General features: G+C 52.7%; 1 protein-coding gene across 7 annotated transcripts in view; it reads right to left on the bottom strand.

Annotated features, from left to right (window-relative positions):
• COL6A3 (collagen type VI alpha 3 chain) overlaps positions 1-14,955 on the bottom strand; it is a 91,071-nt gene extending 76,116 nt beyond the window's left edge. For 3 of the 7 annotated variants that reach the window (XM_056820087.1, XM_056820090.1, XM_056820089.1), the window contains exons 1-2: positions 14,691-14,917; positions 2,599-2,711 (exon numbers count right to left, since the gene is read on the bottom strand). In XM_056820087.1, the coding sequence (XP_056676065.1) occupies positions 2,599-2,680 (82 nt within the window). In that variant the 5' untranslated portion in view covers positions 2,681-2,711; positions 14,691-14,917. Of the gene's footprint in view, positions 1-952; positions 1,574-2,598; positions 2,712-14,690 lie in introns of all 7 variants that reach the window. The other 4 variants (XM_056820084.1, XM_056820085.1, XM_056820086.1 and 1 more) reach the window with 4 other exon arrangements.
• Between the last annotated feature and the right edge of the window lie 10,868 nt (positions 14,956-25,823).

Here is a 25,823-nt window from a genome sequence, read left to right as displayed (position 1 = left end):
AATAGCTGTGTGACCCTGGACAAGTCACGTAACCACTCCATTCCTTAATTTCCTCCTCTATAAAATGACAGTGCCAGACCTTTATGGTCTCTAAGATCTCTCTCAGTTCTAAATCTATGGCATTGTAATGCTATTAGTGACTGAGGTTTTAATCCTCATCCAACATTTACTAGCTGTGTTGACTGGGTCCCCACCATTTAACTCATAGTGTCCTCCTCTGGAAAAGGAGGGAGTGGGATTCATTGAGGGCCTCTGAGGCCCCTTCCAGCTCTAAATCTATGACCTCAAAGTCAATCAATTAGTCCATCATCAAAGGTACTTTTCTTCTCCAGCAGCAAGTAAATAATTGTTCTTGGCCTTTGAAAAGAGACTGTTCTTCCTAGTTGTGTGACCCTGGGCAAGTCATTTAACCCTGACTGCCTGTCCCTTACAGCTCTTCTGTCTTATAATTGGCCCTAAGATAGAAGGTGAAGGGGAAAGGAGAGGAGAAGATGGAAGAGGAGAGAAGGAGAGGGAAGGGACTGCTGAAAAATTATTATAACCTTTGTTTTTAAACCTGTGAAGAGTCATCATCTGTCCCCTAAGTCAGGGGTTCTTAACCTGGGGTCCATGAATGGAGGGTTTTATTCTTTTTTAATATATTTTAATAACTGTTTCTGCAAGCCTACAGGTCTTATTTGTCTTTAAAAGACAGTCTTGTGAGAGGGGGTCCACAGGCTTTGTCAGACTCCAAAGGGGCCCGTCCTCCAAAACCCCAAAAAGATTAAGAACCCCTGCTCAAGGTCAGATTTCTTCCACAGAGCAGGGCCAATCAGAGCTGACGGGACCTTAGCGCCACTCCCAAAAAAAGCTTCACTAAGCTGTGGCTTTAGAGCTAGAAGCTGCCACCAAACCAAATGCCACAAGGAGGGAGCGAGGCAGGGCACAGCTCGGTGCTGGGAGCGTTTGTTACCTGTGATGTCTTTAGGTATCTCTGGCGCCCCGGCAATGTCCGCAACCATGGAGGAACGGACACAGGCCACTAAGTTTCCTACTATGTCATGGAGGGCGGTAAAATTCTCTAGGTTGAAAACATGCAAATCAAGGGGTTCAGTGGCCATCTCCTTGAGCTCTCCTTCCTCTGCGTCCTGCACGCCAATGGCAACCACGTCCACGGCGGCGGCGGACTTCAGTTCTGCCGAAGGCCCGGCCACATCATCCTGGGATCGTCCGTCGGTTAACACTACGATAACCTGGGGGACGCCATCCCTCGCCCGGCTCCCGGCAGCCGGAGTCAGATGGTTCTGTATCACGTATCGTAAGCCTCTGCCAGTCTTGCTGTCTCCCCCCAGGTAGGTCATGTTGGCAATATGGGACAGGACCTCTTGGTTAGTACGGTATGTGTTTAGCAGGAACTCAGTGTGTGGGTTTCCATTGAACTGGACCAAGGCAAAACGAAAATCACTTCCTGCCACAGCTAAAGATTCTATAACATCATAGAGAAACTCCCGAACTAGCTGGAAATGTTCTTTGCCAATGCTCCAAGAGGAATCCACTAGAAAGATTATATCTGCAGCAGCACTCGTTTGGACAGCTTTAAAAAAAGACACGGTTTGTGAAGTTAATTTCTACCCATCATCTGACTCGACCTACACTTGCGCCATAGCTGAGGAACTAACATTTCTGTTACATCAGGGAGGGCAGCAGGAAGAGGGAGCCCAGGAGCACCTGCCCTGGTCAGTCCAGTGTCAAGGCTTACTTACCCACCAAAACAAAGGTCTCATCATCATGGCGGATGGGCCATGTCACACAGAGAGCTCCATCTCCTGAGGACCCAAGTTCAGTGTGCCATGCTGGCCCTGGCCCAGCCATAAGCATCCAGAAGCAAGAGAATTGCCCATAATTCTCTGCCACCAGGCAGCAATGTCACCTCAAAGACTGACCTCAGACATGCAGCCCACCCTGAAGGGCTCTAAACACAAATAACCAGCAATCGTTTGTGGGATGACTGATCGATTGAGCCCACTCAGGCGTGCCTTGACAGGAAAGAAACAATGAGAACCCTCTAGTTGGGATGTTCTACGGGATTTGAACTGGCTTGGGGAATCTCTGATTGTCTGCACTTCTCTTTCTCTCTCTGGGACAAACGGACGGGCCTGTTGGCATCATGTCACAAGGACGAGACAAGCCCTTATTAAGACGGTGACTGAGAAAGCCCCCAAGTTAAACTGATCAGCCAAGAGACCAGAATGGATGGACTCCCTGGGGAGGACCAGGTTGGGAAAGGGAGGAGCCAGGCCAGCGCAGCCTCTCTGGCCTTCTACCCAAAGTGCCAATGGGCATCTCCACTCTACGGAGAAAGAGGTTCTCCTCCCAGGTGAGCTCATCAAATTGATCCGGATGGTGAAGATGCCCCTGATCCATCCTTACGGCTCATCTCCTCATATTCACAAAGGAAAACGCTGTTCCCAGCCTAGAGGAACGTAAGCAAGACAGCACGTGGGGCCTCCACCTTGGCCAAAACGATCACATAAGTTTCTACAGAAAGGAGTGGACAGCCCCATCCAGCTTGTTCTGAAAAAATAACATAACATCAAGGCAGGCATTCCCAGGTCTTACCCTCTTGAGCATCAGTCACCCCGAAACCTGAGACTAAAAGGCAGAAGATTGCCACAAGAGGCAAATGTCGATGCTTCCTCATTTTGTTCTCGTCAAAGCACCAGCTATCGGACCTGAGAAGAAGAAAGGAGGGAGAACACATTGGTCAATTGCCATTCCCTTTACCGCCATGTTTGAGGCATGGCTCACTTTCTGACTTTGCTCTTCAGCAATATTGTGACCTGGGGCACTGGGGGGGAAGAGGGGGGGGCAGGCCACAGGCCCAGCAATGGGCATTGTCACAAATGAAACAGGTGCCCTGATGGGCCTTCCCATTGCTGATGACCAGCCCTCATGGGAACAGACTGCACATGTTTTCAAAGGAAATTTATATTCATCCATTCTTCTGGTCTCACAACAGCACCATGACATGGGAGTTATTATTCCCATTTTCCACATGAGAAGACTAAAGCCCAGGAAAGCTATGTGACTTGTCCTAAGCAACTGTAGAGGGACATCAGAGGCCCAGTAGACCACCTCCCTTGATTTACATATGAGAAAACAGGATAAGGATGGTGAAGTAACCCACCAAACCATGCAGCTGGAGGTGGTGGTGGTGGTAGTAGTAGTAGTAGTAGTAGTAGTAGTAGTAGTAGTAGTAGTAGTAGTAGTAGCAGTAGTAGTAGTAGAGTAGTAGTGTTTGTAGTAGTAGTAGTAGTAATAGTAGTAGTAGAGTAGTAGTAGTAGTAGTAGAGTAGTAGTAATATTTGTAATAGTAGTAGTAGTAGTAGTAGTAGTAGTAGTAGTAGTGTTTGTAGTAGTAGTAGTAGTAGAGTAGTAGTGTTTGTAGTAGTAGTGTTTGTAGTAGTAGTGTTTGTAGTAGTAGTAGTAGTAATAGTAGTAGTAGAGTAGTAGTGTTTGTAGTAGTAGTGTTTGTAGTAGTAGTGTTTGTAATAGTAGTAGTAGTAGTAGAGTAGTAGTAGTAGTAGAGTAGTAGTGTTTGTAATAGTAGTAGTAGAGTAGTAGTAATGTTTGTAATAGTAATAGTAGTAGTAGAGTAGTAGTAGTAGTAGTGGTATGAGGAGGAGGAAGAGGAGTGTAGCAGCAGCTGTGGCACTAATAATAATAATAGCTAAAACCTGGATAGCACTTTCTGAAGTGAAATCATGTGAGCCTGGTAAGGGCAGCCCCCGCCTCCCTTTTGTCTTCCTACAGCCAGAGCCTAAATCCTTGTAAGTTTGAGCTGATTAAAGTATTGAAGGTACTTTGCCAACCCAACCATCAAGCACTGTAAACATGTCGCCTCTTGTTTATGTCCTTGTCCACAGGGGGGGGGGGGGTGCCCAGGGCAATCAGGACTGCGCTGGATGGAAGATGGGCTGTTGAGGAGGTGCTCCATGGGCCTCCTCTGTCCTAGCTCCATGGCCGCAGGACAGAGGGATGGGCCACGTCGCCTGGCAGAGTCCTACTGGGAGGTCTATGGGGTCGCCATTCTCCTCCTCAGCATGGGAAATGCTGAGGGAGGTCAGCCGTCCCCGCCAGCTTCTATCTCCTGCCCCGTCTTCATGTCCGGTCCAAACCCTCCAGAACATGGGAGCTCAGGACAGGACCAAGGACAGATCCCTGGGGCCTTCCACTGGTGGCCAGAGCCAGGGAGCGTCAGGTCAGGGGGAGCTTTCAGGGCTTCTGGGCTTCCATCTTGGCTTTTACTAACCTCCAGCAAAAATCTAGAATTTCCCTCCACTCTGATTTTCTTTAAGAACATGATTCTTAGACGGGATCCATCACACACACGCGTGTGTGCACACACACACGCACACACATATACACGCACGGGTGTCTAAAAACAAGGCTGGAATTTAAGAATACCTGGAAGGACCAGGCTTGTCAATGGACTCGCTGGTGCGTCTCTATCCAAAAGTCAAAGAAAATTGACGTGAAAGAATGACTATTTTTTCCCAAAGTAAAATTCCACTTTTTGCACCAGTTGACACTTGGGAGCCATCGGTGAGAAGCTCTTGGTCGTACGCTTACTCATTAAGTTCAGATGCATTTACTTTATTCTCCGTATCTAGTTATACCCAATGGCTGCTGGATTTGGCATCAGATGACCTGGATTCAAATCCCAGCTCTCCTGCTTACTCCATGTGTGTGACTTTGGGGCAGTCATTTCCTACCTCACCTTCCTCACTGCTATAAATGAGGCCGCTGGACCAGAGGAATTCCATTTCCAGTTAGGATGCTCTGAACTGTGGCTTTCTTCGCTCTTGTGGTGAAAGACCGACCTACAATCTAGATGCACTGAGTGAAATAGCAAAGTCCGGGGAGATTTCCGTCCCTGCCCTGTTCCTCTGGGCTACGGCCCCGGTTGGCAGCTGTGCTACAATGCCAGCAAGGTTTAGGCTCTCAAGGAGCAGGCGTGTGATGAGGCGGGTGGCCCCGGGGAGAGGGGGTACAGCACGTGTTGTTTATGTATTACACCCCCTAAGGAAAGGCACACTGAGCTCATTTTGCCCCCACGGTGGAGAGTGCGAATGACATCCCGAGAGACCCTGTTGAGTGCACTGTCCAGGGCCCAGGGGCCCATAACCCGCTGGCCATCCAAGACAACCACCCGCCTTTCCTTGGAATTTAGACTCCAAGCTCTTTGAGACAAAGATGGCTTCATCCTTTGTCTCGGTGAGCCTCAGAGTCTGGCAATGTCTGGCACAAAAAAATACTTATTAATATCGATTAACTAATTAATGAAAGGAGGAAAAATAATACCCCCAAGTGACCTTTCTACATCGCTTTAAGACCTTCAGGACCCTTACAAGAACCCTCTCATTTGAACCTCAAAACAAGGTCGATTTCTATTATCGTCCCATTTGACTGATAAGAACACTGAGGCTCAAAGAGGATAAGTAGCTTTCCCAGGGTTCCACCGCTAGCAAATGCCTAACTAATGTTCTTCCTGACTCTAAGTACAGCACTTTGTCCTCTCTACCTTGATGCCTCTTGGAGAGTCCTGGATTCAAGTCTCTGGCATGATCATCTCTGACCATCGTTGTGTCTTTTTCAAAACTTGGTATCTACACCAGTGCCTAGCACGGTCTTCTGCATACAGAAGATGTTTAATAAATGCTGGCTGAACAAATGAATGAATGGATGAATAAATGTTTTCTCTAAGGGGGGGGGGGGGGTCAAGTAACCAGAAAAGAGGAAAACTTACAAACCACACCTTCGATGGAAGGAAGGGGAGGGAGTGGAACAGGCTGAATTGAGAAGAGTCAAGGTAGAGATGAATAAAACGAAGCCCTGTGAAAATCCTGCCTGACACAATCATAGAATCAGGGTGAGAAGGGACCTTGGAAGTCCTCTATTCTAACATCTGCCTCTTTAGAGAGGAAGAAATGGAAGTCCAGGCAGGAAAAGTGACTTGGCCACAGTCACACAGCGACTCAGTGGCCAAGAGAGGATTCCAATCCCCAACGTCACACTCTCCCCCACACGGCACCTTGTCTTAAATTCCTTAAAAGGGAGAGCACAATCTAAGTGAGGCTTCAAAGAGGAGTCGCATACCAGGGTGACTTTGTCTGGGAACGGCCCCAGTAGAAAAGGGGGGAACTTTGCCATCATGCTGCTAATTGGCCAATCATGCAAACTGCTGGTTCTTCTCTGAAGCAGAATGGCTGGAGCTGGGACAAGACCGAAACGGGAGCTCCGTGTATGGTCCGGGATATTAAACCAGCGCGAGATCCAGGCCGGCCAGAGACCGCACACTCTCTAGAGGGCGTCTTCGCCATACGACAGTTCTGCTTGGAGCCATTCACTCTGGCTGTCACCAAACAGAGTCTGGGATAGGAGGAGGTGACAAGGCCCTGCGAAGCCAGGCTAAGAAGTGACCACAGCACTCAGCAGGGAGGCAGCCTGGTCTAGCTCAAGGATAATTCTAGCTAGGGAAGGGCTGTCAGGACTTTGCCCCAAGCAGCCAATGGGCAGGGTCAGAACCCTCAATAAGCTGGTACGCTGCTGCGGTCATCACTGATGCCAACACAAAGTAGGAAAAGAAGCAGACAAGAGCACCAGCGATTTGGAGCCCTGGATTTCCCATTAGAGGACCTCACTTGACCTTGGGCAAGTCAGTGACCCTCTCTGGGATTCCGTTTCTGCAACTATAAAATGAGGCAGAGACTCTGGTTTCCAGTCTCTTCTAGCTCATTCCGTACACCACCCAAGTAGACGAAGGGATGAAACCAAACATGGAGCTTTGGCAAAACCATATTCTGGGGAAAGTCAGATTGAGGAATGACTTCCTAGTCTTGCCAGCTGCTTCAACAGTTGCTGTCCCCTGGCCCTCTCATCTCTGACTCTAAGTAAGCTATTACTATGTAACTGTGCTGAAATTAATTCAATGGAAACTGACTTCCTACAGCCATACTTGTTGATCTAAGGAGGAAAAAATAAAAAGCAAGTTCGGAAATTCAATGGAAGGGCCCTTAGGCTAAAGCGGGAAGGGACCTTAGACTTTTCCAGCTATCCTGTGGACCCAAAGCAGTCAACTGAGGAGGAAGAAGGATTAGTCCTATTCACTGTAAGATATTTTCTGAATATTTGCATGGGGGACATTTCTTAGGTTCTAACAATCATAATACCAACTAATTGTTTTTAGATCATGCTAAAAAGTTGGCAACGTCATTTTATATCGATACACACATCATTTAAGCCTGTTTCTCGAATTAAATTCAACCTCACAACTCTGGAGTTAGGCACAATTCATATTCTAACCTCCTTTTCCCAGAGGGATTTATCTGGATTTTGTACATCCAGAGAGCAAGCCATTGTCAGAGGCAGAACTCGAATCCGCATCTTTCTGACTTCAAGTTCAGCACGCCAGCTCCTGGGCCAAGTGGTCCCCAGCACTGACCCAGGCACATACAAAGACAAGAGTGAGAGAGGATACCCTCAGGAAGCGCCCATTCTACAAGCAGTGCCTAATTTCAAAAATACAAAATGCACAGAGAGAAAAAGGTTGCCTCTGGAGGCAGATGGTGCTGGGGAAAGAACACTGCCTCAGACCCTCATTAGCTGTGTGACCCTGGGCAAGTCCCTTCACCATCTTGGGCTTTTATTTCCTGCTCAGTAAAATGAGGGGTTAGACTAGACGTCCCCAAACCACTCCCAGCTCTAGATCTCGGATCCTCGGACAGAAAATCCACTCCTCCTGCTTTCTTTGTACCTGGGCCAACAGCCCTCTTTTTTTTCCCAGCTGCATCTCCCAGGACAGGAACCGGAGGTCTCCCCTCCCACATGACCCCCACCTCAGAGCACCACTACGTGGGAAAGTCTACACCTGGCGAGGAAAGTGACTTTGGAACCAAACAGTTTGTCCTTAGAGGGTTGATTTGGCTTTCACTGAGGGGCCTTTGGATCTTCTCTGAAAAGGAAGTTGTTTGCAGGGATCTGGCTGCACACCCTTCTGGGGAACCCCTCCAAGAGGCTGTCCTTCGGAGGGATGGCCCCATCCATGCCCAGTGAGCCTCCAGGACCTCCCACCTGGGGTTTCCACCCAAATAACTGTTGCACAAAAAAGAATCCTATAAATAAATATTTTTTAAATTTAAATTTTAAAACATTCTTGTTTGTCTGAATGGATTTATCTCTGAGGAATGTAGTCATCTGATCCACATTGAGCTTTGACTCTAGAGTCTGAGGAACTGGGTTCAAATCCTGCCTCTGACACCTATTGGTCGAAGGCTCTTTGCTTCCCAGGCCTTGGTTTCTTCATCTATAATTGGGGGAGAGAGTCAAGAGGCTGGACAAAGTGACTCTCCAAGTCTAAGGAGGATCTGAAGGCCGCATCAGGCAGGCACAAGCCACCTCCATGACTTGAGGCTGGTGGCGGAGGATGACACAGTCCCATTCCAGCAAACAACCCAAATCAAGGGCATCTTCAGAGTCTCTTGTGTGAGAATAAAGCAAACAAAAATGGAGACTTTCTGTGTCCTCCACCCCGCCCAAGTCTTCCTGCAGCCCCTCCAATCTGTCAGGAAGCTCAGAGACGTCCAGTTGGGCCGAAGGGGGCCATCTGACCTCCTGGAAGACCTCTCGGGTCAGGGGTCTCACTCCCTCTCCTAACGGCCCACGTCAGCCCATACACCCTATCCACAGCTCTACCTAGCTGCTCTTATCCCCATTCTACAGAAGGGAAAACCAAGGCTCCTCAAGGACATTAGCTGGAAGGGGCATTCCAGGCCATCCAGTCTATTCAGCCTTCCTTATAGACAGGAGAAGACCGAGGCTCAGGAAGAATAAATGAACTGTCCAAGGCCACATAGTGATGAAGCATCCCGGAAAGCATTGTATCCCAGGAGAGAGAGAGAGGACTGGATCTGGAATTAGGAAGGCCTGAGTTCAAATCCAGCCCCAGATACTTACTAGCTGTGTGACCCTGGACAAATCACTTCATTTTTGCCTGCCTCAGTTTCCTCTTCTGTAAAATCGGAACAGTAAGGGCCCCTCCACCCAGGGTTGTTGCAAAGACCAAACAAAATAATCTCAGTAAATGCGAGGCTACTTCCAGCCACCATCACCCCGGAGTGCCACGATGCCTGGAAGGAGAAATCTTGTGCCTCGGGGCGCTGCGGGCTCTCTGCCAGCCCAGACGGTTCTCTTCTGGCATCAAGCGGCACAGAGCCGGTGCCAAGGTCATGCCCGGCAGCCCTCCCCCTCCCGGAGCCCCCCAAAAGACTAATGTTGGCCTGCAGCAGAAGCAGAGACCCGCCGTGGAAGGAGTCACGGGGCCCGAGTTCCAGTCCCACAGCCCGGCCGTGAGCCAAGGCACGTCCCTCCAACCTCCTCGGCTCCTCTTCTCACAGGGGCCTAGACGAGAGGGTCTCGCGGTCCCTGTCAAGTGGGATTCTCTGGCCCAGGACTCCGGCCAGACCTGCTCTGCCTTTCTTCCTGCCGGCTCGCCGCCTGCATCCCTCCCTGCCCACGTTCGCCCCTCAGTGCTTCGCAGGCTGGGCGCTGCAGGGCGCCCCACGCTGAGCCGGCGCGGCCCCATGTTCCAGGGGAGCAAACTGAGGCGGCGCTCTGTGTGCTGGGCGGGCCCGGCCTGGCTCCTGGCTCCCTGGCGGCGAGGAGGGGGGAGGGCAGGGCGCAGGGTCCGGCCCCAGAGGCTTCCCTCCCTCCAGAGAGCTCTTCGGCTGAGCCTGGGATCACACGGCTCGGCTCCCCTCGGCCCGGCCGGGACGTGGCTGTGTTGGGCTCCAGCTGGATCTCGTCCGAGGCTCCGGCACACAGTGAGGCCCCCCAGCTGGCCCGGGACGCTCGGAGGCGTGGGGTGCCCTCTAGAGGGCACAGAACGAGCCAGCCTGGTGCCAAGGCCCTCGGGGCTCCCACCGCCCTGCCCTGCCCAGCAGGCAGCGAGCCGGCCAAACCCAGAAAAGGAGGAAAGAAATCTTTCCAGGGAGAAGAACACTCGGAAAACCCGAACCTCGGACTGCCCCAACGGAAGCAGAGCGAGCAGGGGCCTCCGACCGCCTCGTCGAGCCTCCTAGGACGGGGGGGGGAAACTGAGGCCCAACCAGCCTCCTGGGACGGAGGGGAAACTGAGGCCCGACTAGCCTCCTGGGACGGAAGGGAAACTGAGACCCGACCAGCCTCCTGGGACGGAGGGGAAACTGAGGCTCGACTAGCCTCCTGGGATGGAGGGGAAACTGAGGCCCGACCAGCCTCCTGGGATGGAGGGGAAACTGAGGCCCGACCAGCCTCCTGGGACGGAGGGGAAACTGAGGCCCAACCAGCCTCCTGGGACGGAGGGGAAACTGAGGCCCGACTTTGGCCAAGTTCCCACTCCTCGGGAATGACAGAATAAGAATTTTCCGCCTCCAGATCCAAGGCTGTGTAGGCCTCCTCCGGGGCCCCCCAAAGTAAAAACCCTCCCCTTAAAGCAGAAAAGGAAGCCAAAAAGAGTGGGGGTGAGGGAAAGCCACTCTTGGGGCTCCCCCCAGCCACCTGAGGGCAGTCTTCCTCCAGAATGGGGCACCTCCGGCTTTCCGGGAGTCCAGGAGCCGGATGGGGCGACTTTGGGGGCTCAAACAGCGGCTCGAGCCTGGCGCTGTGTCTAAACCGGTGACGACTTTCTTACTATCGTCAAGCAGCAGCGGGCGTGCGGCGGCGGGAGGAAGGCCCCTTGCTGGCAGGGAATGGCGGGCCCACACGCACCCTCCCTCCCTGCCTCCCCCCTCCAAAGGGAGCCAGAGCAGGACGTGGCCAGGAGAGGCAACCAAAGGCCCCTCGGGCCGGGCTTGAAGACAAAATGGGGAATCTCGCACCGAGGATGCCGTGAAGGTGATGAAAAAAGTTCCAGCATCCCCGGCTGCTGAGCAGAGGGAGCGAACTCCGGCCTCGGAGAAGATGACGGGGGGCAGAGCCCGAGGAATCGAGGGTGATGGGAAGCTGGCCCGAGAGCCCCACAGACACACTGAGAGCCCCTTCAATAAGAGGGTCAGAGGGTCACCGCTCAAGCCAAACGGGCCCCCCAGGCCAACCCCTTCATTGTTCAAAAAAGGAAACTGAGGCCCGAAGGGAGCCAGGATTCGAAACCAGGTTCTGTACCTTGAAATGCAGGGCTCAAGCCAAGGAAGAAAATGGTGAGCAGGGCCTAAAACCCAACAGGTGGGGGAAGAGACTGGCAGAAGCCTTGAGTCGGAAGAGACCTCAGAGACCTTCCCACTCCTCTGAGCCAGCCCAGAGATTCGAGGAACCGTCCAGCCGACAAGAGGCCATCGGCCCTGGCTCCAGGGCTCCAGGGCTCCAGCCCGGGGAGTCTCCCTGCCCCCGGAGGCACCACTCCAGATCAGCTCTGACCCAAGTCTGAAATGGATTCTGTCCAAATGGAGAGCCACCGGGGCTCATGGGGCACCTCAGGGCGGACGTGGATCAGCCCAACGGGCAGCCCCTCGACGGTGAGCTCACTACCTTCCTGTCCCCCGGAGAGGGCAAAGCCTGAGGAAGACCCTAAGATGAGGCAGTCACCTGAGCGGCCCACAGTGAACCCAAAGATCTGGAGGGTTGCAGCGAGGGAGAAACCCAGCGAAGCCGCACCTGGTGCAGAAGACTTTGTCCCCCAAGAGCCCTGCTTCCCTCTCCCCAGAGGAGACCCTCAGAACCACTGTGGGGGCGGAGTCACCGAGGGAAAAGGGAGAAAACCCACCCTGAGGTCCTGGCCTGATTGCCTGGGAACCGGGAGCCGTTGGAGCCACTCTAGGAGTCCCCCTGCTGGAAAGGACTTGTGCAAAGTCCTAGAACTCCTCCCTGGCTGAAACGACTCAGTGGATCCTAGATGGAAGGAGCAGCAGAGGCCAGGCAGCCCATTTTACAGAGGAGGAAACTGAGGTCCAGGGAGGCAAAGGGATTTGCTCACAGTAAGTTAGTGTCGGAGTCCCCAAAACTTCTCAGTGTGTTTAGGACTTATAGACCCAGGTGTCACCTTGGGACAGTGCTTTTCCTTTTTTACTCACCTAGTCTGCCTTTATCCCTGTCCTGTCTCTCTCTCTCTCACACACACACATGCACACACAATTCTTCCTAGTCTTTACTCAGCACCAGTGGATGGCTGAGAGACAGCCCCAGCATTCCTTCCTTTCTGCCCGCCCCACCAATCCCGTCCAGGCTTTCCGAGCTTGTCTCCATTCAGTTGATGGATTGAGAGAGGAGAGAAGGAATGAGTCACGGACCCAGCCCTGAGCAAATACACGCTCATTCCTCCGTCCCTCTTCTCTACCTCCACCCTAACCCACCGCACCACGCTGTCTCTCCTGGGCATTGTCCACGGCAGCCACTTGCCGGGCAGAGGGGCGACCCGACCCACACCCTGGACAAATGAACATTCATTCACTCCATCGGGGGGGGGGGGGGGGGGATTGAGCTTTAGTTGCTCCCTAATAAGCAATCCTTACTGGCCAGCCTTCCTCCCCCTGGTGCCACGGGACTTGTGTGTGGTCCGGCTGTCAAGTCCCACCAAATGACCACTCAGCAAGCACTTATCAAGAAAGAGCCTACCGTGTGCTCAGAGCAGGGGATCCAGGGACAAAAGTGTGGAAGCCCTTCTTTCCCTTAAAGACAACCCATTCCATCCACACACAACACACATGTATGCATGCATGCACGCGCGCGCGCACACACACACACACACACACACACACACACACACACACACACGGGCACAAAAGACCGTACACAGGGCAGACACCTCAATGGGACGATGGCGGGACCTTCTCCCTATCGCCTGCGGTCATCTGCTGAGAATAAGGCCACGCCACGGAGCTCCAAATCTTTTTCTGACTTCTCTCTGCTCCTGTTCCCTTTGCCCTCGCAGGGACCCAAGTTCTAACCCAGACCCTGTCACTAACCCGCTGGGGCTCCCTTTTCCAGGCTCCACTCGCCCCCGTCTGTGACGTGATGGAGCCAGAGCAGCTCCCACGACCTCTTCTTCTCATCTAGACTTGACCCTAGACTTTGAGAGGCTTCTCTCCCACCAGTGAGCAGCGGCCAGGGTTCCCCTTCCCCGGGGACGTGGCATTTTATAGGCATCCAGCTTGAACCCACAAACTGTCTGCAAAGCTAGAGAGGGAGGGAATCCTGCGCTGGGGAAGGGCATGCCCGTACCATGCATGGGAGAATGGCTTTAGAGCCAAGAGATGGCTGGTCCAAACCCCCCACTTAGAGTGAAGTTCCAGGGCCATAGATCTGGAGCTGGGGGGGAGGGGGGGAGGCTCAAAGATCACCTAAGTCCAATCCATTCATTTTATAGGTGGGGAAGTGGATGCCCATTGAGAGGAAATGACTTGCCCAAGATCACCCAGGCAATAGGTAATAGAGTCTTATGATGTTTTTTAACCTGCATACCCCTTAGGTCTCTAAACTTGGCTAATGCGGACTGGTAGGGAACTCTTGAGCCCACTTCTTCCAGATTCTGCCCTGCTGCCCTGCCCAAGGCAGTAGAGTGAAGAACACTGAGGACACGGGACCTGAACCTGGCACCATCTCCATCTCCCTCCTCATTGGTAGCTCCCCCAGACCCCTGAGCCTTCCCCCAGAGGCGCCCCGCTGAGGAGAGAACAAAGCCCCACCCAACCCCTACCCCAATTGTTTGCAGGCTCCAGCCCTGCCTGACCACACCCTGGTGCAGAGGGGCTCTCCTCAAGCTCCCTGGCTTGGCGTTGGCATGGGACCTGCACCCCAGGAGCCCAAGTGGGCAGGAATCCACCCTTCTCTGGCTCGAGAGCCCAGAGACAGGAATCCTCCTTCCTCACAGCTGTGGGTGGCACATCTCAGCCCAACCTGAGGGATCCCTGCTAAACCCTGTCAAAGTTACACCCTTCGGTGGGGCCCCCTGGGCACCCTGGGCACCCACCGGCTCCCATGGTGCCAGGCAGAGACCCCTTCCTTTGGCTTGGCTTGCCTCCGTTTGACTCAAGCCAAGTCTGGAGGGCACTAAACGGGCACTCGTTCCTTTGGCCAGTCTGGCCCGAGGATCTCAGGGGGAGGAGGAGCCCACTCCCGGGGGTGCCCCCTTAGAGCTGGAGGGTCCTTTGGGGTCACCTCCGAGAGCTGTCTCAGCTGTCAAAGGGCCCTAAGAATAAGCAGTAAAGCCAGGCACTTGGAGACAGCTCTGGCCCTTCCGGGGTGCTCGGCACCCACTGGCTCCTTTGACCTTTCAGCCCATCGGGGCTTCAGAGAATCAGGGAGCAAGAGCTAGAGGGGGCTCGGAGGCCCCTTTACACGTGAGGAAACCGAGGCCCGGAGAAGGAGAGCTCCCTCTGGGCCCCCCGGAGTCCAAGAGTCACAGCTGGAACTGGGATTCCAGGACGAGGGCTCCTGTGGGTCCAGCCCGGGATGGGAGCTGCCCCGGCTCTCCCGTGGCCTCAGCCCAGGAGTGACCGTTGGGTGTCAGCCACAAGCTGAGGCGGAGACGGTGACTGGCGCCCCCTGGCCTTGGCGGGGACAGCCGTCGGGGGACGCGAAGGGGCCCGAAGTGGAGCCAAGCCGCCCCCTGGGAGCCTGGAGGCAGGAGGGGGCCGCTTCAAGCTCTTGGGAAGGAGGGAAGCAGGGCGGCGGGCACTCACCCTGAGCAAAGCTGGGGGACTCTGCGGCTCGGACCTCGCTGGCTGCCTAGGGCTGCGCCCGCTGCATCCTTCGCCTCCCTCGGGGCTCGGGTCCTGGCGGAGGAGCTCTCCCGACAGTGGCCGCGCAGCACCGCTGCCTTCCAGGAGGGCTGTGGCTGCTGCGGCGCGCTCAGCTGCCTTCACTGGGAGGCTGCAGCTGCGAACTGGCCGGGCTCCAGTGATACAGCGGAGGGCCCTCGGCAGCGGCGCCGCCCCCTCCTCCCCCCCCCCCCCTCCTCCTCCTCCCTCTGCCTCCTCCTCTCTGAGCCACTGACCCAAACTCCAAATGAAAACCAGACTCGCTTTGTTGCCTCTGGCCCGCAGCAGGCTGATGTCACCGAGCCCTGCCTCCAGCCAGGCAGCCCACGTGTGCGCACACGGCACCTTTGGGCCAGGCTTGGACCCTCCTCTGCTGGCGGGTGGGTTCCCGGCCTGCGGCCAGCTCCTGAAAGACAAACAGGAAATGCAGCCCCCTGTGGCCGGGCCCCACCTCAGGGCTCTCTCCCAGGCCCCAGGGAGGCTGCTCCCAGCAGCTGCCCCCAGGCACAGCCGCCAGGCTTTCCGTCCACCCCATTCTATCTGCCGGGGAGGAAGCCCAGAATCTTGGGCCTGAAGACACGTCTGCTTCCAGGTCCTGCCGCCCAAGAGCCTCCCGTCCCGTAGCGTCCATCCCCAGGGAGCGCCTGCCCGAGGGGGGACCCCACTGCCTCCCCAGGCAGAGCCCTGAGGGTTGGGAAGCTTCCCTTTCTACAAAGCTGAAGTCTCCCTGTCTGTCTGTCTCTCTCTGTCTCTGTCTGTCTGTCTGTCTCTCTGTCTCTGTCTCTCTGTCTCTGTCTCCCTCTCTCCCTCCTTCTCTCTGTCTCTCTCCCTCTTCCTCTCCTTGTCTCTATCTCTGTTTCCCTCTCCCTCTCTGTCTCTGTCTCTCTGTCTCTGTCTCTCTCTGTCTCTCTCTCTCCCTCCTTCTCTCTGTCTCTCTCTCTCTCCGCTGGGCCTCCTTCCACAGGGCAGTCCCTGAATCACTTGAACTCAGATCCCGAGTCTCGTCTGGAGGTCCCTCCAGCGGGAGGTGGCCTTCAGGGCCCTCTCCGCCCTGCTTCCGCTCCTCTGGACAAGGCCCAGCTTAGCAAAGAGGTGGGCCCCAGGCCTGGCCGGGGCTCCAGGTGGGGCTGCCGAAGGCCGGCTCAGGGCACCTTCCTAAGAGCGAGCGTGGGAAGTGCGCCGCCTCGGGGAGCTGTTACTCAGCAGCGAAGGTTCTCCTCTGGGCTTGGATTCTAGGCTCCACTCGGAGGAAATGGGGGGCGCAGCGGCTAGAGAGGCTTCGGACGGGAGTCCTGCCGGGAGGACGGAGGGCCAAAACTGCTCTGGGCGGGTTTCCTTTGTCTGTCTGTCTGTCCCGGTTTCCTCGGCATCCCCGGAGAGATCCCCGCCGGAGTCAGGAACATCCGGGTTCAAGCTCACTACGGCGCATGCCTGGGCCCGTCCCCTGCTTGCCTTGGTTTCCTCGTCTGTAAAACGGGCTACGACTCCAGGGTCTGCCAAGAAACCCCAGCCGGGGGGCCGCCGAGCGCGGCGCCTTCCCGCGTCCCAGGAATCGAAGCCCAGCTTCGTCCGCAGTTGTTCATTCCCACAGAAACCCCCTTTTTCCTGACGTCAAGGCCGGCCCCTCCCGAGGCGTTCTGGGCCCAGAGCCCAGCTCCGGCCTTTGGACCCGGAGATCGGGAGGATCCCGCAATCCCCGACTCAGAGAGAAAAGGGGCCACCACAGATGAGGAAACTGAGGCTCATCGGCCAAGGCCAAGGCCAAGGCCAAGGCCAAGGCCGAGCAGGTCTTCTGGATCGAAGAGTAGGATTGGAGCCCCCAAGCCGGAAGCAGCTCCCAGGGGGCGGGGCGGGGCGGGGCCAGGGGCGGGGCCTGGGGGCTTCTGGGGTCGGAAGGACCCTCTCCGAGGCTGGGCACCTGAGAAGGAGAAGCTCGGGCAGGGCGCGCTGCCCAGGCTCATACCTTGGACCTGAGTCATGAGGTCTCGGGAACACATGGGCGGCAGCTGGGTACAGAGTGGCCCGGGCCAAGGGCAGGGCGGGGAGGCTGCCGGAGGGCCAGAAGAATGGGCCGTTTTGTGGAGGCTGCGGCTCTTCTTGGGGAGGTTTACCGCGCGTGGGGCTGACCGAGCAGCCTCTGCTGGGAATGGGGTGGGTTCGAGTCCCGCCTCGCACACAAACTTTTACCCCCTCTGACCGGTGAAAACTCTCTGAATGGCTCGATAGGGCACGAAGCATTTATTAAACACTTCAACAAGGCCCCATCCGGCCGGCTGGGGAGAAGGTGTCCAACCAGCACCTGAGGGCCGGCAGCTCAGCTAAGAGAGGGAAGAAGGAAAGTATTCCAAGCGGCTGGTACAGCCGAAGCAAAGGTCCAGAGATGGGAGATGCCGAGGGAGGCATAGCCAGAAGCCTGTGTGGCTGGACAGCGAGGAGTGGAGCCTGGGACAACTGGCTTCACCCTAGAGGCCGCTGGGTCTTCCGTGGCTGGGGGGATCCTCACAGGGCAGAGCCACGGCCCAGCCACATGCCAAGCCTTCAGGATGGTGGCATCTCCCGGGGCTCCTGGGTGTCTGGCAAGGCCTTGGGGAGCCCAGTCCCCCACAGGCCACCAGGAGGCACCAGAGAAGAGCTCCAGCGGAGCAGCATTAAGCCCCCCGGGCTAAATCTGTGTGTTTAAAAAGAAGATACAGTCGTTGGAGAAGTCTTCTGGCCCCACATTCACGGCTTCCGAGCCCTTCTTCCCTGAGGCTTCCCCACCTCCAGGCACAAGTGCCCTGTTGGGATGAGAGCTCCTTGAGAGCTGGGGCCTGGGGATAGCCGGCCTCAGTTTCCCCTGGCACACAGTAGGTGCTCCATAAGTGCTGGCTAACTGGCCAGCAGAAAGCCGGGCCTTTACCCTGGCCCATAGCCTTCTTCTCCATGAAGCTGGAAAAGGAAGGGAGGGAGGAGCGGAACCCAGGCCTTCCCCAAGCAGCGTGGCCATGAGCTGACAGTGGCCCAGCAGGCTTTTTCCAGAAAAGGTTCTTCCCAAAGACCTTCCTCTCTTCAAATGAACCACGTGAATTCTCCCTAAGCCTAGTAGCAGAGGCTTTGGGACCAGAAAGAGCTGTCGAAGACATCTCGTCCAATCCCTTTAATTTACAGATGGGGAAACCGAGACCCCCAGAGATAAAGGGATGGGCCAAGATGGCCTCAGGTTTGCCGGGCACACAGGCACTGAGGAAATGAAGGAACGAGGTTGCCTGGGGTCCACCCTTCTTATTTTCCAAAAGAAGAGCTCAAAGTTCAGAGGAGGAGAGTGGCTGGATTCTGTGGAGAGGGAAGCCTCTCGGACTCCTTCCTTAAATACAGCATTTTCCAGGTAACACTATATGGCTGCCCAGGCTGGAATAACTGAGCTGAAACAAGCAGTATTTGCACTGGGCAGAATGGCGGCAGAGTCTGAAAGCCGGCTTCCCCTGAGGCAGAACCAAGGAGAGGAAAGAAGCATCCCCTGGGATGAAGAAAGGGAATGGGGCTCCGGAACAGTGTCCTTGGTTATGAAAGAAGAGACTATCAGAAGGGTGCAGCAGACTGCGAATGTTCTCAGCACTCACTGGGTTTCACAAAAAGCACCTGAAGAGTTCTTATTGAGGAAATAAAAAGGAATTGATAACAAGAACTAGCAGATGAACCGCCCTCAGGACCTATTGTTTCCCTAGAGATCCCAAAGGAAACCGGAGACTTCCTGAGCACGGGGAAGGCTTTCTCCCAGGGATCTAGCAGAGTTCAGGAGACAAGGTGAGGATGGACGGCTGATTCCCCATGAAGGAGCCACCCAAGCCAGCAAGAGTAGATCCAATGACATGGTGCCTGTTGGAAAAAGAACGTTCCTCAGGTCTCATTTCCTGTTAGTGTGGAATTAATTCGGATACAAAAGCCTCAGAAAAGAGGTTCCAGCCATGGACCTCATTGAGACACTGAAGTCTACACTAGTGCCTGTTGATGGTTCCACTGAGGGGAGCTCTGGGGAAGCAAAATCAGTCCTCCACCTGTTAATCCACGTGCCTGCGGAATGCCCTTGGATGCAAATGTAAGCTGACAAGATACTGGTTTTGTGCAAAGCCTTGTTCCATTCTGGGGTTCCCATGTCCTGGATCTGATGGCTCCTGGTGGGGCAGCCTGACATTGGCCAGAAGAATGCTCCCTCTCTGGAACCCCAAGAATTGGGCACTATGTTCGGATGGTGGGTTTGAAAGAGCTCAAGCTCATCTGGGAAGCAGACAAAGGTCTTCCCCTGGCTCCTTTGGGCTCTGTCACTTCCATCCAGCCCCGGCTTGGAGCGAGCCTGCCAAATGCTCCTATGTGGGAGGGCCCGGTGCTGCTTCCCCTCTGTGGTCGCCATTGTCCAATTTTGGATTCAGAAAGGAAGAGTTTCCAGCTGAAAAGCAGCGCTTCCTTGGGGTCAGCTTTGTTTGCAGATTGCTTGTCTCTGAGGCCCTGAAGCACCAAGCCAATTGCCATTCGGTCTACAGTGCATCCGCCCAATCCCAAATGTCAAGATCTCAGAAGAAAAGATTCTCAGAATCTCCCGAGTCACCAAATCAGATTGTCAAAACTGCCGATTCCCGGAATCACAAACCTCAGAAAATCTCGGAGTCTCCAAATCATTGGGTTCTCGCAGCACTGTGAGGTTTGAGGTTTTGTCACATCTGACAATGGGCTGCCCCATTGGGGGTTTTCTTGGCAGACGTACCGGAGCAGTTTGCCCTTTCCTCCCAAAGCACCCTGTGAGTTAGATGCTATTGTTAGCCCATCTTCTAGATGAGGACACTCAAGCTCAGGCATGTCCACTGACTCAGCCAGGGCACTAGAACAGCTACTACGTGTCACAGGAAGGATTCAAACTCAGGTCTTCCTGACTCCAACACCAGCATCCAAATTACAGCACCTCGATTTTTCAGAGGGATTGTGCACAGTAGGTTACAGAATGAATATGAATCCAAAGATTCGAGCATGGGGGCAGTTAGATGGCTCCATGGATTGAGAGCCAGGCCTAGAGATGGGAGATCCTGGGTTCAAATCTGACCTCAGACACCTCCTAGCTGTGTGACCCTGGCCAAGTCACACCCCAGTGCCATTTGTTCCCATTCTTCTTTGGAACAAAAATGAAAAATCTAAGATGGAAGTAAAGGTTGGGGAAAAAACCCTATTAAGCAATGTTTTGCCAGGCACCAGGGAGAAGTCTTAGAACATCAGCTCACGAGGTGCCATTGTGAGTAGAGATGTGGAAGGGAGATGGGGAGACAGAGATCCTGGGGATGCTGGCAACAAGTGTGGCATCCCAAGACCTGCCGGGAGCATGTCCTCAGGGAGGTGAAATGACTCTAGTCTTGCCAACCAGTCCTTCATTGCAGTAGTTCCTATATTCTGAGAGAGTTAAAGCGTTATCACCCTTCTCTAAAATCCAGCACCCTGAGGCGAGAGCCCAGACCTCCCACCCTAGTTTCTGAAGACCTGAATCACCCGCCCCACAGGATGTTCCTGATAAAATTGCTTTGGCAACTTCAAAGCATTGTAGAAATGTGACGTTTTCTGAATGCAGTGCTTATTCCTCACTAAAAAGGGACTTTACTTGGGTTTTTCCAATGGTGGGGATGGGTGGGGACTCATCAGTTCACATGTTGTCACCTGGCCTCCTTGTGGCAAAGAAGACAACCTCAACTGAGTCATCCAGCCCACAGCAGAGCTCAGCATCTGTAAGAAAGTCATTGGCCTGACATCTGGAGCGCAATGGGAATCATCCCCTCCCTTTAACTCCTCACCCCATTTCTAGGTTTCACATATAGAACCTCATTTCATCCCTAGAGTAACTCCAATATCATTGCCCCCATTTTATAGCTGGGAAAACTGAGGCTCAAATAGCTGAGATTTGAACCTGGGTCTTCTGGCTCCAGATCCAGTATTCTTCCACATTATCTTGATCCCAAAGACCACTGTGAGATGGAGCAGGCAATTGCAACCATTCTAGAGCCCGGCAAAGACCATTGAGACATTTTAGGATAGAGGAAGGAGGTGAGTGAAGAAGACACTCCCAGGGAGCCTTGTCTCATGTCGAAACAAACCATCCAATCTATTCTGGCCCCGGAGTCTCCTAAGCCAAAGACTTCTGGGGGGGAGGTAGTAGGTTCTGAGTTCTACTCAGTTTCTGACCCACTTTGGGAGAAGAAGCTAGTGAGGAAGTGAGAAGACCCTTTGCTCACAAGCTGCCTTGAGTAAATCCCAAGTTGTTCATACCTGCTATGTGCCAAGCATCATCTGAGTGCTGAGCTTACCAAGAAAAACCTGGTCCCTGTCCTCAGAAAGCTTCCACGCGGATGGGCAGCGACAAAGTCTATCCTTCGGAATGTACTCAACACATACAGAGTAGATGGAAGGTAAGCTTAGAGGAGATGCTTCGAGGAGGGGAGAATCCAAACAGGCTTCCTGGAGGAAAGGACAATTGCACTGAGGATGGAATGGAAGGGATTGGATAAAGGGAAGCAAGTGTCAGTAGACCGGTTTGTCAGAGACATGGAAAGCAATCCAGTGAGCAAGATGGGAGATGTAGGAAGGACCAGACTGTGAAGAACTTCAGAACTAGATATTTGATTTGGGGTCATAGGGAGCCAAAGGAGCTTACTGAGGAGTAGAGGAGTGACCTAGAAGATTTGCTTTTGGTAGTTCTGTGGAGGATGGATTAGGGAAAGAGTAGCATCAGGGGGACCCATTATAATAATAATTGCTAACATTTATGGAGTTTACTCACCCCAAATCTCCATATATAATCCAGGTACAGGTCCTTTTTTTTCACCTCATACCTAGACAACAGCTAAATCTTGTTAGTGTGAACAATGAATTCCTTGAAGTGATCATATGTATTCAGATCAGCACTATTAGAAGTTCTATTTTGATAAAATACAGTAACTGCTTCCCACCCAATGGAAATATTTCCATTCATGACTCAAAGTACAATAGCCTGCCTTCTTGGTCCTCTGCCTCCCAGGCTCTTTCTTCTCCAATCTAATCTCCACTCAGCTGACCAAGTTATCTTCCTAAAGAGAAGTGTAACCATGTCACTCCCATCCTCATTAAACTCCAGTGGCTCCCTATTACCTCTAGGATGAAAGACAAAATCCTCAGGTGGGCTTTTAAAGCCCTTCATAACCTGATTTTCCTTCTTGCCTTTCCAGTCTTCCTATACTCTCCCCCTCTTCATATACTCAGTAATCAAGTCACTCCAGCTTTTTCACTGTTTCTCAGTTGTGACTCTACCTCCTGACTCCTGGTCATCCCCCATAACTGGAATGCTCTGCCTGTTAGGTTTTCTGACTTCCTTCAAGACTTGGTAGAGGTCCTTCCCATTCCCATTCCCCAGTTCATCCCTTTAAAGTTCTCAAAGGGCTCTCCTACTAAAAACCTGAGCAAGCAGCTGGTTTAATTACCTCCCATTTACCCAGGCTATCTCTTTACATTTTTATTGTTTAAGTATTGCCCCCCACCACCACCACCACCCATTAGAATTGGAGCTCCCTGATGGCAGGGACCATTTTTACCTCTCCATCTTGGAGCACAATGCTGGGTACATAGTAGATATTATTGAGTACTTGTGGACCATCTACATCAAGGCCAGCCAGAGACAGCAGCTTCATGTCCCTCCCACCCTCAAAGCAGAGGTTTCCAGAGACGCCAATCCTTTCTATTTCTGGTTCTCTTCCATCAGGGGAAGTCAAGCCAGCCTCATCCCTACCATTCCATGAGTATTTCCCCAGAGGCTGATGAGGAAGCCCAGTCCATTAAGCCCTGTCATCCCAGCAAATAGGACAAGCAGTGTGTAGGCTCCAGGAATGATACATAGGCCTCTGGAGTCAAAGGAGCTGAGCCTTCTCTCCCCGTCATAAAGGCGATATCTTCCAAAGCTGCTTAGAGACTCCAAAAAGGGTTAAAATATTGGCTCTAAGTAGCCAGTCTTCATTCCTTCCAAGAAAGCTGCCATATGTAAGCTCCAGAGTATTCCTCTTAGGGAGGAAGGAAGCCAAGAGAGAATCCCAAGAGCGATTTGGTTTTCTCTCAGTCATCGGCATTCCACAAGATCCATTTCCAGTGTGCATGGCTCTGTCAGGGAGAATGGAGGGAGCACTGCCTGTGGGACTGAAAGTCTCAGGGAGATGGAAGGAAACCCTTCTCTGGACCAAGACTCCAGAGGTCAAAGAATGAAGCAAAATGCTGGTCTGCAGACCCGGAAACCTTCCATCTAAGGCAAAGCCATGGACTGGAAGATGGCGGGGCCCTTAGCATACCACCGAGCTGTTTCTTGCCTACAAATAAGGATATTTTGTATTTTTAATGGAGCTCTTAAAGTTCTCAAAGGGTTTTCCTGATGACAACTTTTAGGAGCTGGTATAAGTACTGAAAGTCTCATTTTACAAATGGGGAGACTGAGCTCACCGAGATCAGGAGCCTAGACAAAGCTAGAACTTTCTATGTAATGTAACCTATGGGGAAACTGAGGCTTAAGATGTTGGGATCCTAGATGTAAAGGTGGGAGAAGACTTCCAACTCATTTAATTTATGTGTGTGTGTGTGTGCCCATCAGCATTCACTGTCTAATCACTCTTAAGTCTCTTTTGCTCGTCTGCCTCAGGTGGTTTCTTCTCATCCTTTCAGAAGGGTCTTTCCCACGTTCCCTACATCTGTCATACACGTCAGTCTTGGGCAGATAGGAAGCACCAACAGGGTCTGGGAGGGGCCAGTTTCAGAGTTCCTCTTCAGCTCCCCCTCCCGATGCTTTTACCCAGGTAAAACAACATTACAATAAGTACCAAAGGTAGACTCGGAGAAAGAAATCCGTCCCTAAAACCCGGGTTCTTAACCCAGGAGCTCCAAGCGTCTTTTTTTATATATTTTGATGACTGGGTCAATATAATGAGTTTCCTTTTAATCAGCTGCTATTTCATCTTATGCCTTTAAAAACGTGATTCTGAGAAGTTCATAGACCTCTCCAAAACTGCCAAGAGGATCCACAACCCCAAAGCTTAAGAACTCTCTGCTGCAGGGGTCCAATTCATAGACATCTCCAAAACTGCCAAGAGGATCCACAACCCCAAAGCTTAAGAACTCTCTGCTGCAGGGGTCCAATTCATAGACCTCTCCAAAACTGCCAAGAGGATCCACAACCCCAAAGCTTAAGAACTCTCTGCTGCAGGGGTCCAAGAAGAATGTATGGAGTAAGGAAGGGTGTACGTTGGTGGTAGGGACTAGAGTTTCTATTAAGGGTTGTTTGTATGTCTGTCCCACTGCCCCTTTGAGGTCTCTCCTCCTATAGGTCTGATCACTACTTCTCAGTGTCCTCTGCTGGATCGCCATCCATAGTGTGCCCCCAGTTGTTGGCTCCATCATGAGCCCTCTTCTATTCCCTCTCTCAGTGGCTTTAGCAGCTCTCAAGGATTCAGCTATCATCTCTTCGCAGATGACTCCCACATCTATGGATCCATTCCTGAGCCCCAGTGCGACATCACCAACTACCTATTGGACATTTCCCACTGGATATCTTCCAGGGTTCTCAAACCCAAACAGAATTCATTTTCTTTTCCTCCAAATCTACCCCACACCAGAATGTCCCAGTTTCTGTTGAGGGGCCCCCCTTCCTTTCTGTCACTTAAGCGTGCCATCTTGGAATCAACCTAGAACTCTTCGATGTGTGTCTCATTCTCACACCCACTAGACGCCTCTCTGTTAGGCACATCTAGTTCTTCAGAGAATGGTCACACGGTGTATAAATGGAGATTTTGAACCTTTGGCTTCATTCCCCAGAAGTCCTTAGTATTTCCCAGAATCCCCTATAATCTCTCCTGTATCTCCACATTGGTGGGATCACATTACTGGTATTTAACTGGCAGTAACTCCTCCCACGTCCTCTTTTTGGGCATGATACGGCAATCAGCAGTGATGGTGGTAAGGTGGGGATTTTGAAAATGGCTAACCAGCCATGGGCACGTGCTTTTTATTTTGTTTCCTCTTTATTCCTTGATTTCTAATGATCATATAATAAACCTCGTAAAATAGAATATTTTTTATTATCAAGATATAAATTTAATTTTTACAACATTTAGAGGAGAGCAGAAAAGAGACCCTGAACTCAGGCCCCTAAACCAAGATCCCCTGTTACCTCAAGGGTAGTTTTGTTTGTTCGTCCTTCCTTAAGGAAAATAGGAGACCATTGATAAGGCATTCAAAAAATCCTAGTAAGGCTCCAGCCTTGGGCTGCCTCTTAGGAAACTGGAAAACGAAGGATCAGACTCCGGAAGTTATCTCTAAAGCCTCTTCTAGCTAAAATCCTGTGATAAATGGCCAAAAAAAGTGAGTCCTTTCATGAAGAAGCAACTCTAAAAGGAAAACCAAAGAAGACACAGGCTTTTCTATTTCCTGTTCTGGGCGCCTTCCTACAAACTTATTTGAAAGAATCGAGAACTCCAGAACTGCTCAGTAGTCAAAGGACCCTTTTCCTTGGGAGCCCTCCCTTCTTTCCATGACCCCCTGGCAGCCAGTCAAGAACTCATTTGTGGCTCTCTTTTCACGGAGGCGGCTTCACTCATGTTCTCAATGAGTCACTTGGAATGGTCCGCCCAACATGGGTCCGTGCTCCTTGGCCCACGATTGGGGCACTACGTGCGCCACTAAAATAACATCTCACATTCTGCTGAAATCCTCCACCACCATTTGAATCAGTCCCTCTGAGCCAATGGAAGGATCACTGCATGTCTCCCTAGTGTACCCCACCCCACCCTTGAAAGTTTTGCCTAAGACTCATCTCCTCCACCAAGGCTTTCCATGCTGACCACTACTGGTGCCAGTGAGTCCTGGCCCTCCGGGAATTTCCATGTCACCTCGTTCCATACCAACATCCTGACTAGTTGGGCGTTAGGTTCACGCACATCTTTAGAGAGCCATAGAAGTATTTGTGAATAACAGGAATGTGTTTTCTTCTGAAGAAAGAAGGGAGGACATTGAGTTTCTGTAGAGGGTCTGACCTCT

This window comes from Monodelphis domestica, chromosome 2, assembly GCF_027887165.1.
Source record: "Monodelphis domestica isolate mMonDom1 chromosome 2, mMonDom1.pri, whole genome shotgun sequence".
Lineage (NCBI taxonomy): Eukaryota > Metazoa > Chordata > Mammalia > Didelphimorphia > Didelphidae > Monodelphis > Monodelphis domestica.
The sequence above is the reverse complement of the archived record's forward strand: the minus strand, read 5'-3'. Positions and strand labels throughout refer to the sequence as shown.